General features: G+C 44.4%; 1 protein-coding gene across 3 annotated transcripts in view; it reads right to left on the reverse strand.

The window, feature by feature from the left end:
* Window positions 1-2,868: 2,868 nt before the first annotated feature.
* The window catches only part of Gatb (glutamyl-tRNA amidotransferase subunit B), an 87,237-nt gene continuing 74,515 nt past the window's right edge, over window positions 2,869-15,590 (reverse strand). For 2 of the 3 annotated variants that reach the window (XM_027392983.2, XM_027392985.2), the window contains 3 exons: window positions 12,446-12,524; window positions 4,606-4,740; window positions 2,869-3,281 (listed from right to left, as the gene is read on the reverse strand). In XM_027392983.2, coding sequence (XP_027248784.1) covers window positions 3,153-3,281; window positions 4,606-4,740; window positions 12,446-12,524 — 343 coding nt within the window. In that variant the 3' untranslated portion in view covers window positions 2,869-3,152. Of the gene's footprint in view, window positions 3,282-4,603; window positions 4,741-11,904; window positions 11,980-12,445; window positions 12,525-15,590 lie in introns of those variants that run through there. The other variant, XM_027392984.2, reaches the window with a different exon arrangement.

Below are 15,590 nucleotides of genomic sequence, written 5' to 3' on the forward strand. Positions count from 1 at the left end.
TGCCCACACAACCTTAACCACAGGATTTTGTTCCTGTGTTCATTTCAGGGTTCTTTCATAGAGTTTAGATGAGTGGTGTCACTTCAGAACCTAAAAAAGTGATGGAAGTGCTCAGGACAGGTTTTTAATTTCACTGAGCTGAGGCCACACAAGTCTGTCTTTCTTAGCAAGTCAAGTGACATTTTACTGGGACAAGTCTACAAAAGGACCACCAAAGGTCAGGCCTCTTTTGTTCCAGTAGACATTTTACATAGGATCTGGTGCTGATGATCTTGCTTAAAAGACTTCTGCCCAGCCATGGCCTGGGGAGCTAGGGAAAGAGGACTTCATGAAATGTCTTCTACTTCCCCACTGTTGAAAAGCAGTTCCCAGGTCCATCTCCTAGAGCCTGCCAAAGCAGCCCAGCAGCCACGTCCACACTGCTTCTGGCAATGGGCAAATCACATGGCCTTCTAGATGAACTGTTTCCCCTTCATTACTCTTTAGAGTCCTTGAAATGATAACTAAATTCAATGCAATTGAAACATACAATATAAATTGTGGGGCATGCCATAGGCTACAATATGGAAATGACCAACTTGAAGAGGTACAAACCTTTCACTGCACATTTCCAGATTACCAATAATTAAGAGGGGGCAGGGATATTAAGAGGGGGCAGGGATGGTACTTGCCTCAGTAGAATACTAGTAGTTTTTCTATCTATGCTTTGAGAGAAATGAACAGACTTTCCACTCATGCATGAACAAAGCAAGTGCAAAAGGCTGGCTTTTGGACTGAGATGCCCAGAATTTAAAACCTTGGTAGTTAGCAGCCCTTCTTACAAAGGGAGGGGTGCAGAGATCTGCTCAGTCATTTGTTCCTTAGACTAGATGAACTTATATTCCCTGTGTTAGCTTCCCATGAGGACCATTGACTAGCCAAGAACAGCAGGGTACATGGTTTGGGCTTGAGCAGGCAGAGGTGGCTATAGGGAAGAAGGCAGGGAGACAGACGACTGCGAAGTCATCAGTTTCCAGTACTTTCCCCTGCCAGCCATGGCTTCTGAGTCACACATTCAGTTACAGGTGTGTGGATTCCATTGAGAGATGGCAGTATCCTCAGTTATGGTGCCAATTCATACATTTTATTGAGATTTCCTCTACCTGGTACAAACAGGTAGCAGACTACATTCACACTCGTGCAAGAATGGAAAGTCCCTTTCACAGAGGCCTGTGCACCAGCAGAGCCACACTTTGTGAGTTTTATGATGTTCTATACACACATCTTTTAAATGTATCTAGTCAGGTTCCAGTCAGAGCTGGCCTTGGCTTTTCCCTGGTAGCTGTGCTATGTATGACCTCTTAAAGCCTGGTTTAGGGTTTCAAGACAACAAAGGGGACAAGGCGGTTGTCAGAGCTAGATGGGAAGAGCCTCGGAAAGACTGTGCAGATGGCATCTCTCCTGGGAATACTTACTCCGTATTCACTTTTCAGTCAACAAAATCAGCTTTGGAAACTACTTCTACCCAGCTGCACCCCCCCCCCCCCACCAAGGTGAGCCCAGATGTTAGCTTAGCTTCCTCGGTGCTTCCAGCAAGGGTTGATGACCAAGCCAGAACTTTTGGTAAAAATGGAGTTTGTAAAACCGAACCTTCTACAAGAGCTAGTTCGAGGACAGCCTCAAAAGCCACAGAGAAACCCTGTCTCAAAAAACAAAAACAAACAAACAAAAAACCGAACCTTACTATTCTTTATGAAACAAAGGTCTGGCTGGATTTGAATATGAGCACTCTGGCTTACAGTGACAGATTCTCTCTTGTAGAGAGGTTAGCAGAAAGCACTTGAACAGCCAGTTTTCACCGGAGCAACAAAATGTGGGACCTGGCTTTCTGGGTGAGGTGACATTCTAAATATCATCTCCTCCTACTTGTCTGAAACAAACCACAGAATTGGCATCTCAGCTTTTGGCTGGGCAAGGGGTCACTTTGCTTCACTCCTCCATAGTAACACCAGGAGTCATTGTCTGGTGATGGAGGTGGGGTGTCCACTCTCTTCTATTCTTCAGCTGCCCCTGGAATGATGGCCCCAGAAATGATCTTACCAAGCCAGAGAATTTGGTCTAAGATGAGGGCCTCCAAGTTTTTGGTTTTATTTTCCCTCCTTCACCGTCAGTTTGACAAATACTTCTAGAAAATATTTGAAAAACTAGTCATTAGCAGGAGTGTGGAATCAGAGGTACCAGGCATGTAAGAAAGAGAAGGGGGTGCCCAGGACTCCAGAGAGGAATGGACACCATCATAGGAATGGGGATGGAGACAACTGGCCTTTATCACCATTGTCAGCTGGACCTCAACAAGTTAAAGGTCAAGATTCTGATTTGTTAGTTTATAATCTTATTCTTTCCAGGTAAAATAACTTAATGTTTCAGATCTTCTCTTTGATGGTTTGTTTTTGTTTTGTTTTTTGCCTAAAGCATTATATTGGGAGGGCTGTAAAGTATACAATCTCTGAAGTGGAAGTTAATTTTTATGTGCTATTTCAGTATATCTTTTATTCATTAAATTAATCTGAAAACTTGTGCGTCACTTTAATTCAGTAGGAGCTAACCACACAGGTAAGCTGCATTCACTTGGCAGCTGAGTGAGCACCAACACTTTCCTTCCCTCCCCTTGCCTGAACAATGTGTTATGTGGCATCAGTCTGTTTTGTTACTTTTATCTGCATTAACCCACTTTAGGTCTGAAAATACTATATCTACACTGTCATCCCTTGGCCTGTCAGCTTTTAGTGTTTGGCTCCTGGGAAGCATTCATGGGCATCTGTGGTTGAAACATGAGCTTTATTCTGTTTAGAATTATTTCACATTAGAACATGCTGTTTCAAAAAAAAAAAAAAAAAAAAAAAAAACGTTGTTTCTTTAATCACCGCTGCCATCATCACAGAACTGTTTCCAGACAATGAGGCAGACCTCCAGCTTCTGGTCTTCCATGATGGCTGCCTCCAGGTCATAGGGTCTCAGAGGACACACATTTGTGTAAAATGTTACCTCTCGAGAGGTGTAGCTTGGCCAGGGACTGAGAGACACAAATTGTACCCACATGAACACCAGTTTTCATGGGCTCCTGTTCTCAGGGCCACACTGTCCTTCCTCAGGCAGAGGGACCTCAGCACATCTCACAATGACAGTTTCCTCTCCAGTATTTCTTTTATCAGAGTTGGGTCTGCGCGGCTTAGACTTGTTCTCCGGACCAGCCCGATCAGCTTATTAATAGCTTTGGGGTTTCTGTTCTTCACATCCATCACCTGTAAAAACAAAAGTTAGGAAGTGAGAATAAAGAGACTGCTACCAACAATTCGCAAGGTACCCACTGATTGCAAATTAAATTCAGGCTCTTTCTTCCCTTCATGTAAGAGGTAAAATGAAGAAGGAAAGAAAGGAGGGGATTAAATTCCGAGACCTTTCTAGGTTCCTGTCAAAAGGGCCCTGGCTCCTCGGCTTCTGATTAAGATGAACAAGAGAATGGTGCTCACTAGTGATTGCTGTGGGAACCAGAACACTCCTCTGGGGTGGCACAGCCTGAGTCAGTCATCTTTGTGATGAGCATGGGCTCTAATCAGGCAGGGGTGCCTCTCAAGTTCTCTAGTGCCATTGAGCATGCAGCCCTGCTCCCTGCCAACAAGAACTCTTCCTTAGAAAACAAACCTTCAGGATGGCATCTGGCTCAGTGAGGGCTGTGGCAGGCAGGGGGTAGTGGGGGCATGAAGGGCTGAGTAACCCTTCAAATAACCATGGTACTGGCCTCCCTCTGCAAGTGTCCTGATTAGCAGTTAGTGTGCTTGGGTGCCGCAGGACGAATTTGAAACCAAGTGTGTCCTTATCAGTCACTGCAGATGGGGCAGGAAGATGGGCACTGCTGGGATGGTGTGGGCTCACTTTCCTTATTGAAGGCTCTTTGCAGAGCCACCAGTGTCCCTGCACACTGGCAGGTGGTGTGCAGTACTCTGAAAGAGATACTAGTAATTTTTTCCCCACTGAAAAATATCTCTCTAGACAATATGATTAGACCTGGGGTGGGTTGGGAGGAGGGAGACCTGCAACTTGGCATGGTTATTTTATCTTGTGCTATGCTAACAACACAAAAATGACTTGGTTTTCAGCCATGTTTCTGTCAAAGGATTTTCTCTGTAATTCACAGATCATTTTCCTCTCTGCATTGTCCCTCCTCTCACAGGCCATAAAATGGAAGCATTTCCTGGTCTTTTCCCTCCTTGCAGCAGGTCCTCCTGACAAAGTGGAGGTGGCCACACAGAATGTAAATGACAATTCTGAGTGTGGCAGACCCCTCAAATTAAAACTTGCATTTGGAGACCCGATGATGCACCTTTAAACTAACTCCAGAGAGAGCAAACACTAGTGAAGAACTTTCCTCATGGAAACAAGAAGCTGTTTTTCACCGGTTTTTGTCTCTTGGGACTTTTAGGTGCTGACACAAAAGTAGGGACTGATGGGGCTAGGCCAGCCCTCATGAGCAAGGGGCTGTGGCTGCAGCAGGAACTGTGGACAGATGTCAGGCTGGCCCTCATTCCTGCTGCACTGGAAGACTTTGTTCCCTTTGGAGATAGTTACCACTTGGGGGTGTCCATCTATGGCAGCCTGGCAGAGCTGTTCCAGGGCCTCTCGATCCTGCATTAGTTCCAGCTGCTGTTCTGTCACAATCTGTGCTGCTGTCTTCCCCTCTCCCTTCCACAGCTCCTCAAACACCTGCGGTGGAGAAGGATAGACAAGGAGAAGTGAAGACTCAGGGCTTCGGCCACCTCCATGCGCCTCTGTGGTCATGTGCAGCACAGGGAAGGGCGTGCCAGATTCAAGTAGCTCCCAGTTACATGGCCTAACCCAGGAAGAAGTCACCACCCCTCCCATAACCTTCCCAGAGGGCTGGGGACATTCCCTTCAGCAAACCCAAGTCTCTCCTGGGGTTGGCGGGCTCCTCTCCTGAAGAGGATGAGGACTCAAGCCAGCCAAGTGTACCCCCCACTTGATGACTCAAGTCAGGCAATCTGTCACCACAGAGGGCTGGTGATGGATCTATCTTGAGCCCACTAAACTAATTAAGGAGGTGATATTTCATAAGGGACAGGCCACACAAGCAGCAGGAGGGAGCCGCTGCATGCACAGTCTAGAGCAGCCTGCTAGGAAGCAGGGCTGAGGGAGCAAAGTGACCTCAGGATGAAGATATAAAATAGAAAACAACTAAAATCACAACTTGCAGGCTCTGCCCTCCCACCTTGTGTTCTGTTGGGAGAACAGAGCCCAATCTGGCTAGGGTATTTAGTGTCAGTACCCTGATTATTTTCTACTTTAATAACAGATCCCCAAATGAACGAAACGTGGGGAAAGGCAAACACTGTGGAAGGCGTTGGCTGGTCAGGTTGGTTTCCTCATTCTTTCATCTAAAGGAGAATGCAGGGCTGCCTCAGTTTGGCTCCTACCCTCAGCCTGCAACCATATGACACAGACTCACTCCTGTCTCCATGGTGCTACTGTGCAGCTCCTCCCTCCAGGAAAGACTGCTTTCAGTAACTAGCATACATGCCAAAGCAAAAAGGAAGAGGTGCTCTGGCTGCCAGCAGGATTGCCTTTCCCAAGTGAGAACAGAGAACAAGGCAGGAGTCTGTATGGTGACATAAAAGGCATGGTGCCCCTGTCCAGCTGGTCAGACTCCTGTACGGATGGCCCAGGATGCTCTGAGGTGAGTCCCACTGTGAGTGCTCCATGGACACCTCTTTGGCTAGCTCCAACTAGTCCTGGTGGGGTGGCCCAGGGAAAACAGAAGAAATGTGAACCACAGGCCTTCAAATGACATAAGATGTTCAGTGAAAATATGAACACAGATCTTCAAATCTATTCATAAGAAAATAGCCCTGACCAGGACAGCACTATGTGGAAAATGGTAAACTTCTTTGTGTGTTTGAGTGTCCCAACTGAGTGAATCAGCCCAGAAAAGTTTTTAATGTGGTTTATCTGGGCATGAGGCTGCTCAGAGGCAAAGCTGAGGAGATACTCTGCCCTAACCCTGATATATTTTGCTTAATTAAGACTACAGGAGCTGGGGGCATGGGCTCAGTGGGTACAGAGCTTGCTGTGTAAGTACGGGAACCTGAGGTTGGCCCCAGCTCTGGGCAGGTGGGGGCAGGAGGATCTCTGCAATTTGCTGGCTAGCCAGTCCAGTCAGACTGGAAAGCTACGGGTTCGGTGGGGTCCTTGCCTCAAAAACTAAGGGAGAAAGCAACAGAGGGATGGTGTGCAGCTCTTCTCATTACAGAAGTATTTATATTAATAAAAGCTAAAGTCTACTAGCTATATTTATCATGACTTGGTGAAGGTGTAGCTCCTAAAGAAGCTCCCCTAGCTCAGGCATACAAAATCAGAAGAGAAGACGAGCCTCTGCAAGGCCCTGGCACAGAGAGTTTGCAATTTTCCGGTAAGCAGACAGAGCTGTTTAGCAGACCTGGAGGGGCACCCTTCCAGCCCCTCACAATCTGCCCTGGAATCAGTGAGTCACTCCTGGGCCAGGGAACCACTCTTGGGCCCAGAAACAGGCTGACAAAAGGACAGCCTGGCATCCAAGGCTCAAATGCTGGTTGGAATTACACTAGGTGCCTGGCCCACTTCACCAGATGGGAAGTAGGGTCTATCCAAATGTTAGGCGGCTGCTCTGGAGAAGGGCTAGCAAACATCACTGAGTGGTTCCAGGAACCCCTGGGAGCATAGTGGTCAGCATGTCTTCTTCCTTGGAGTTAGAACCCATTGTTGTCTTCTTCACAGATTTGGCTCCACAGCCCAGACCTAGCTTTGGGCCTGATACAGCAGACTCCAGTTCCCAACCCTTTGCTCCTTCTTATTTAAGCAAGGACTAGGAGCTCCTGGCTGGAGCCCAGCAAGAAAGAAATCACAGGGTGGGGGTGGGGGTGGGGGCAGCCCTGCTGTCCTGTCCTCCTGCCTCTCACATAATGGCCTCTGTGGCCTAGGCTCCCATTGTAGCATAATCCTCAGCTACTGTCTGAGTCTATTCATACTCTGAGAAGTATTATCTCAGATAATAAATAGCCACCAACAGTATGGGGGACACAAGCTGGGAAGCCCCAGTCACACAGATACGAGTCAGGAGCCACAGGTGGGGCAGAAATAGTAACTGCTACCCAACCATGAAAGAAAGCACACAGGCCCCTCACCTGTCATTGCCTGCCCTAGGCTTTTGAGTCAAGATAGAGAGGAGAGGCTGGTTCAAGAGAAATGTCAGGGAAGGAGCTGTGTCCCTACAGAGAAGAGTCAAAGGCAACTGTTATAAGAGGTTATTCCTGCAGGAAGTGACAGACCCAAAAGAAGCCTCCAAGGAGGAGGGGCGGGGTGAGATATAGAGGGAAGGGAAGCACCTAGAGAGGGACTTCAGTCAAGTGACAGTGTCAGGACATGGCACATGGTAACATTTCTACATCTGAAAAGCTTCTGGTGTCTTTTCTCTAAGGCCCACTCCAGGCACACAGTAAAGGTTGGTTAAATGGCACTCTGAGTATGTTAAATGTGGCTTTCATCTCTATGGACCCCTTCTGGCCTGGTCCCAGCAGCAGCCTTAGCTGGACAATGCTCAGGAGACAAGGGACCATCCACTTCCAAAAGAAGCTGTAAACACACCCAGGATCCTCCCTTGAGCTGTAGCTTGGCCAGCAGTTGGGACATACCCTGGGCCTCCTTGGACTACATGCAAATTAGCTGTGATGCCCATAGCTCTGGAGTCTGATGTGTCCCAGTTGGTCCTGTCTTTAGCGAGGAGAGGTGATGGGACTGCCACCTGCCACTTCAATACACAGACCTGGCTCCTGAAAGAGGACGGCAGGGTGCTTTTGTCCACAGTGGCCAGAAGGTTGTGCATCATGGCACACAATCTTCAGGTTTCTATTTCTGAAAAATAGGGCTGTTTCCCGGTGGACACCTCTTACTGCCCTGGCCCCAGAATCCTGAGGGACTAAGTCTGTAAGCCTCAAAGGCACCACTGGAACACTGGGGAGGAGGCTGCAGTGACATGTGAAAAGGACAGAACTAATTGGCAACAATGTCAGCAAGAGGCAGGTGGAGAGAGAGGGATTAAAACAGATTATAACACAAAGGAGGTTTTTTGGAATTCTGAACATTCTCAGGACAGGGCAAGTCTTTGTGTACATCTTTTATCATGTTAGCCATTGCAGTTAACTTTAGTCATACATGCAGTCTCTTCTGGACTGTCAGAGGCAATGACAATAATGTTTCTAAGGCTAAAGTATACTTGTTGGACTCTTCCATTAATGCATTAAAATTAATTACAACAGTTTTTTATTTACTTAAAAACATAAAATAAGAAGTAAAAAGATGCTTAGCATAATTAGTCATTAGAGAAATCCATCTCTATCCAGTGAGACACTACTTTACATTCAGGAACATGACTAATGAAAATGATGTGTGGTGACGATGCCTTTAATCCTCGCACTTAGGAGGCAGAACTCTGTGATTTGAGGATAGTATGGTCTACATAGTGAGTTATAGGCCATTGGCTATACAGTGAGAAATCATAGAGAACCTACGACTGCCACTTAGCTGAAAAGTGTAGTTCCTAACTGTATCCTAAACACTGATTCCTACAGAGAAGTCTATCTCCCATCTCTCGAAGATGCTTCTCTTTGTAGCAGATAGAGACCAGCAGAAAACCACATCTGGTTAAAATACAAATCACAACTGACTTTGGGTGTTCAACCCCTGTTGAAACATCTACAACACAAACTCCTTACCTAGGGCTCAGGAACCAAAAAGTCTGTTGTGAAATGATGGGAACCTGACCCATGGAACCCCAACAGTGGCTGCATAAACAAGATCACAATAATGGCAACACCAATAGACATACTATCGAGGGAGGGGGAACTCTCACAGGTCCCTACCCCTAGACAAGACTTACAGGCAATTAAAGACTTCTGAGAGAGGTCATCCATTGTCAGCAGGGATAAGCCCCTAACTGGTTATCTAATACCAAGTCATCCCTGAAAACATATACACAAATAACTACTTTAAGGGACTCAGAAGGTTTGTGTGTGTGCATGTGTTTATTTGTGTACATACACACATACACACATTATATTCCAGACAGGGTTTCTCTGTGTAGCCCTGACTGTCCTGGAACTCACTGAGTAGACCAGGCTGGCCTCAAACTCAGAGATCCGCCTGCCTCTGCCTCTTGAGTGCTGGGATTAAAGGTGTGTGCCACCGTGTCTCTGTGTGCGGGCAATAGCACACACGAGTGTTTATGTGCATATAGATAGCAGTAATAATTAAAGAAAAGGAGGCCATGAATTTGACTGAGGCATGGGGTTAATGGGAGGGGCTGGAGGGGGGAGAGAAAGTGGGAAAATGCTAGATATATTTAAGTTTAAAGTGGGGGAGGTGGGGGAGGGAGAAGGGACTTACATGTGAAACAAGCCTGTTCCCTAACTTGAATTAATAAAAAAAAGAAAATATTCTAATGACTCAAGATCTGAATTAAACTAAGGCAAATACATGTAAAAAAAAAAAAAACTGCAAAAGTAGCTGGGCGCACGCCTTAAATCCCAGCACTTGGAAGGCAGAGGCAGGCGGATCTCTGAGTTCGAGACCAGCCTGGTCTATAAGAGCTAGTTCCAAGACAGCCTCCAAAGCCAGAAGTAAATAACAAGACAGCTTTAGAAATGACACAAGTAGGTGGAAACTGAAGATATATTTTTGAACAAATAGTTGTGTCACTGAGGAAGTCAGAATGGAAATAGAAAATTTTCCTCAAAATAGTGAAAATGCAAAACAAAACAAAACAAAACACCAACATTTCAAGACCTGTGATCTAAGGCAAAAGCAGTATTAGGAGGGAGATCTGTAGAAATGAGGGCACACATTGAAAAAGGGGAAAAAAGAACTCAATGACTTTCTTTTTGCTTGTGTGTGTGTGTGTGTGTGTGTGTGCGCACTCGTGTGCACGTGCTCACATATGCATGGGTCCACATCTGTGTCTGATAAATGATGTGAGGTGTCTTTCTGGATTGGTCTCTGCCTGATCTCTCATTTGAACCCAGAACCCAAGTTTGCTCCAGGAATACCCAGTCTCCATCTTCCAAACACTGAGGTGAGCTACCATGCCTGTTGATGGGTACTGGAGATCTGAACTTTGGTCACACACAGAGCCATCTTCCCAGTCCCCAAGCCCAAACAGTGACACATCTTAAGGATTTAGAGAAGCAAAAAACAAACCAAACTCAAAATTAGTAAGTAAAGGAAATAATAAAGATCAGAGCAAAAAGACTGTAAAGACAACAATAAAAGAAGAAACAAGTTGGTTCTTTGGGAAGATAAAATTAACAAGTCTTTAGCTAGACTAATAAGACCCAAAGTTTAAAAAAAAAAATCATGCAGCCATGTGGGTAGCACACAGCTGTAAATCCCAGCACCCCGGGGGTTTAGACAGCAGGATAGCAAAAAACAAAAACAAACAAACAAACTCAAAAAACAAACATGAGAAAGGAGACATTACCACCAATACCATAGCAATACAAATCATTAGAGATTATCTTGAAAAACAGTTCATAAGTAAAAAGTCAGTGAACTATACATTAAATGAAAACCAACTTAAATTACAGTATAGCCTCTTCCTCTTTGAAGTTTTCATCCCTCTGAGCTTATGACTGGCCCCAGCTCCCTCCTCTTCTCATTGTTTGTATACAGTAGAGTCTGAGAATGAAGCTCACCCAACAGCAATGACAACTATTTCAGTATAGCAGCTGAGAATCTATATAGTCAACACATTACTGGAGAGGTCTGTCTGTCTGTCTGTCTGTCTGTCTGTCTGTCTGTCTGTCTGTCAGCTGAAAGCAGAGTCTTCCTGGCTGTGAATCACTGTGTAGTTCAGGCTGACTTAGAACTCTAGATCTCTCTGCCTTAGTCTCCTGAGTACTGGCATTATAGGCTAATATCACCATGAATGGCTACTTAAATCCTTTATAATCAATAAACATAATAGTCATTATTTCTGCTCAGAAAAATCAATGGTTTTTTTTTACAAACAGAAAGCAAAGAGTAGAAAATACGAGACAAAATCCCCAAGGCCCTGATCTGTGAGAGAGATTTCCACAGCAGTGCACACTGAACACTGCAGATCAGGTTTTTATTTTCATTTCATGGCCTCACAGAAGCCAGGGTTCACCTGCTCCTTTAGACATGCTGAAGTTGATAAAATGCAAACATGTCTCTATCTGCAGCTGAGCTGTCAGCATCTTCCAGCCCTTTCTGTTTCTTCCCACTGGAACTATCTTACTCCATACACTTGGGTTTTTTTTTTTTTGGAGGGGGAGGGCAGGGTGGGAAGGAAGGACAAGGGGAAGGTTTTTTCTTCTTTCATTTCAAATGCTATGATTCATCTGCTCTTACGTGTATAGTTTTTCTGCCCCGAGCCATCTACTCTTTCCACAACTGCTGAGCACTGTCATAAACATTTGTAATCCTCTGACATCTACAGTAAGGCAAAGCCCTTCCTAAGTGCTGGGTCCCTGTAGCCGACAGCCTCGCATGAGGCGGCTCATAGAGCCTTCTCCAGTTCCTGTCTCCAGTTTCACAGCAGAGCGCTTGGAATATGCTCAGTGGTGTCTCATAATTAACCAAAAGCAGCCACTTCCCCAAGCCTCACTTTGTAACCTGCCACTACTGTTGGATCGTATAAATATTAAATGTAAAAGGCCCCATTAAAATAACATTAGGTTTTGGCTGAAGCACTGACAGCTGTGCAGCCCTCTGAAGTGGAGATGAGGCAGCCCTAGGTGTTCTTCATCTTTCTGGGTACTCATTTGTAGAGTTTTCTCAATATACATTCTAGGAATCACTCACCTACTCGCCTTGTTAGTGGAGGTGGTTAGGGAGGCGGCCACTTTACACGATGCTCTTTTTCCTGTATCTCCACACCTAGGTGCACATGTAAAAATACCATCTCCTAAGCATGCGGCAGACTGAGCCCAACTCCTGAGGACCAACTCCTGAGGGGCAGGTCTGTGACAGGAACAGAGGCAGCCTTGGAACTGCTTGTCAGGACAGGAGAGGAGCAGGTGGACTGGGGCCAAGCTGCAGCTGCCTGGCCATGACAATGGGGAGGCTCCGAGCTCAGCAATGTTTAGGGTAGACACTTAGGAAAAAGCCAGACTACAGATAGTTCCCCCAATAAGCTAAAACCAGAAGCAAAATCCCATGCTGAATCCCTGCACTGCACTTTGCTGGCTTTCTACATTTGCCAAATGAAATCTCCCAGTATTCAAATTCGTGGGCACTTAATACTTCAGTCATGAAATTCACTTAGTGATGCCATTTGGGTTTTACAGAAACTATTAAATAGGATTGTGGAGCAATGGGAAGCCTTCTGGGAATGTACACATACCTGTTTAGCTGCTGAGGAAGAAATTGCTTTACTGTCCAGGAGGTCAAGGAGCTCGGCGAGCGCAGCAGGTGTGACAGGACTAGTGGCCCCCAGAAAAGAGAGGAAAGTCAACATTTTACATCAGCAGGGGCCCATTGGCTACCAGAATCCAAACTCTTGCTATTGTATGTTTAAATAATCAACCATATCCAAGGGTGAAGATAACAGGCGAACTGGACTCTATTATTTTGTATTTCAGGAGAATGAGTTTTTATATTAATATGCTTTTTAAAATTCTTTATATTACCATCCAACAATAACATCTGTTTGATAGCATTTATAACAAAAATTAACTGCTTAACATAATTAGTTCAAAAGAGAAGGTGACTGCAAAATTCATGAACCACAAAGAAAAGGGGCGAAACATCCAGTAATTAAATATTTTTTGACTGAAGGATCAGCCTGAAAATTATTTAACAAAACAGCTGACAAAACTACTTTCCTGAGTGTTTTTTATGCAAATGTACATTCCTTTTCATTGTAAGGGGTATAAGGAAAACATGATGTCTACCTTATAGGCCTTCTACATGCATTGTTTTTATATATCTGCAGATTCTTAATAGCTTTCTTAACACAAATGGGCCTAGAAACACAATTTATCCACTTATGTGACTTATTGGTAAGATACTATGACAGAAACTTTGGGGAAAATAAACACTGTAGGCAACATTAACTCACATTCAGAGAAGAGTAAGGGTATTATGCATTTGGACTAACAAGAGACTGGAGTCACAGACTACATCTTTACAAATACATGGTCTAGCCACTTCTGAATATACACAGTAACTAGGATAATGAAATGACTATCTGTGGTCATCATGGGACTAGGTAAAATAGGAACCGTTTATAAATAGGACATAAGTGTGTCAGTATAAAAGGACTCAGAAGCACATGAGCACTTGAAAACACCCTCTATAGAAGTCTTGGTTCCTGTCACTCACTAGTCATTTCTTTAGAAATTTTTAGGTAACAAGCAGGTAATTATAGCTTATCCCAAGTGCCAATTTCCATGAATGCCAGACCAATAGTGTTCAAGACCACCACATTGTAATTCATGCATCTTACTTAGGGTTGCCTATTGTTCTCAAACTATTTATCCCAAAGTATGGATATAAGGTGATTCCAGGTAGAAATTAGGTTTGGAGACTATCTAGTGGTACTAAATTCATACTCAGAAGTCTAAGAACGATCTTGATTAAAGCCAGAGAGGCAGATTGCTGCAATAGTAAACAATAGTCTTTTCTAACCTTCCATCTTTACTGGCAAGAAATAAGAATGTATGTTTTCAATCTGTAGGTAGCTTGGATATTCTCCAATCCATAAAATACAATTACCATTTATCTTATAGTGTAGACTACGTATATAACCCATAATAAGCATTGAGGTTGCACTAGGTTTTTAGAACATGAAAAGAGGTCACCAAGTCAATGATTACCATGGTCCATATGATTTACTGCAACAGAATACCATAGGAAGAGTGGCTTATAGACAGAAAAATTACTCCTCACAGTTCTCAAGGCTGGAAATTGAAGATCAAAGTGCCACAGAACCTGCATCACTGAGTCCCTGCCTTCCTGCTCCTGGTACCTTCTTGCTGTGTCCTCACAATAGTTAAAGGAAGCTAGCTCTCTAAGGCCTCTCGTGGAAAAGCACTAATCATATTCCTCAAAGATCCACATTCAGGACTCCACTTCCTAGGATCCCAATATATGACTTTGGAGCACACACAAAAATTCATACCATGGATGCTATAAAAGATGTAGAGAGGCATGGAAGGCCTCACTCTCCCTGGGGAGTGGAGGGGGATGGGATGGGGAACGGGGGGGGGGGGGAGGAGGGGGGCGCATGGGAGACAGAACTGGGATTGATATGTAAATAAGATTGCTTATAATGTAAATTTTTTCTTTTCTTTTTTCTTTTTCTTTTTCTTTTTTTTTGTATTTTGTAGTTTCTCTGTATTGCTTTGGAGCCTGTCCTGGAACTTCCTCTGGAGACCAAGCTGTCTTTGAACTCACAGAGATCCTCCTACCTCTGTCTCCCAAGGGCTGGGATTAAAGGAGTGCACCACCAATGCCCAGTTAATTTAAATAAAATTTATAAAAAAAATTGGACATCTTAAAAAAAAAGATGTAGAGAGGGACAGAGAAAGAACTTAAGATTATAAGATCACGTAAGACATTCATCGCATGACCTTAATTGATTAGTCTGGTTATAAGGTTCCTTTATTGATTTCTCCACTGACCTAATAGCAAATGGGATTTCTCACTAACATTTTTGTTCTCACAACACACTGATACACAGTAGGCCAATAATTCCTGTGTCTTGGGGCTTCTCACAAACTTGGACAACTGCCACACTACACATACAGTTGCTCTTTGGTACCCAAGGGTCTGGTAGCCAGAACACACTATCCCACAGATACTAGCCTGTGGATGTTCATGTCTTTTGTACATGGTGATACAATCATCTAGGACCTATGTACATCTTTCCCTATGCCTTAATAATTTCTTGATTATCTACCTAACATGATATGGATGGTATGTAAACAGTTGTTACATTGTGTTGTTTAGGAAATACTGATAAGAAAAGAGTCTGTACATGTTCATTACTGTGGTAGTTTTTCAAATTGCCAACCTGTAAGTTGGTTGAACCCAGATATGGGAGGCTGACTGCAGACTGTACCTATGCCAGGGCTAAACTTGTGAGACCATGACAATGATCAGTACCTGTCATATTGATCCTGAGAGACATCCTTCATCAGTTAAATAAATAAACCATCAGAATTCAGACTCAGTGGTGGCAGCCGCATAGCCTACTAATTCGCTGCTGTCAGATAATCTTGGATTCTGGACAGTACATGTGTCTCCATGAAAGAAACTGACATCTCAAGGTTAAGCTTCCTGTGCTTGACTCTCATCAATTCTGAGACAAGGTATCTAGGAAAGAGTGGAATGCGATCTACAAGTTTTGTGATTTCATTCAGTCCCTTACAGCCCTTTTAGGATCACAACTCCATCTCCATCTTGGATCCCAAGAGGAGACACCCTGGCACTATGCTCCACCCCCATGAAATGGCAGCCCATCTCAGTCCTACACTTCCCTTAGC

This window comes from Cricetulus griseus (assembly GCF_003668045.3).
Source record: "Cricetulus griseus strain 17A/GY chromosome 1 unlocalized genomic scaffold, alternate assembly CriGri-PICRH-1.0 chr1_0, whole genome shotgun sequence".
In the NCBI taxonomy this organism is placed as follows: Eukaryota; Metazoa; Chordata; class Mammalia; order Rodentia; family Cricetidae; genus Cricetulus; species Cricetulus griseus.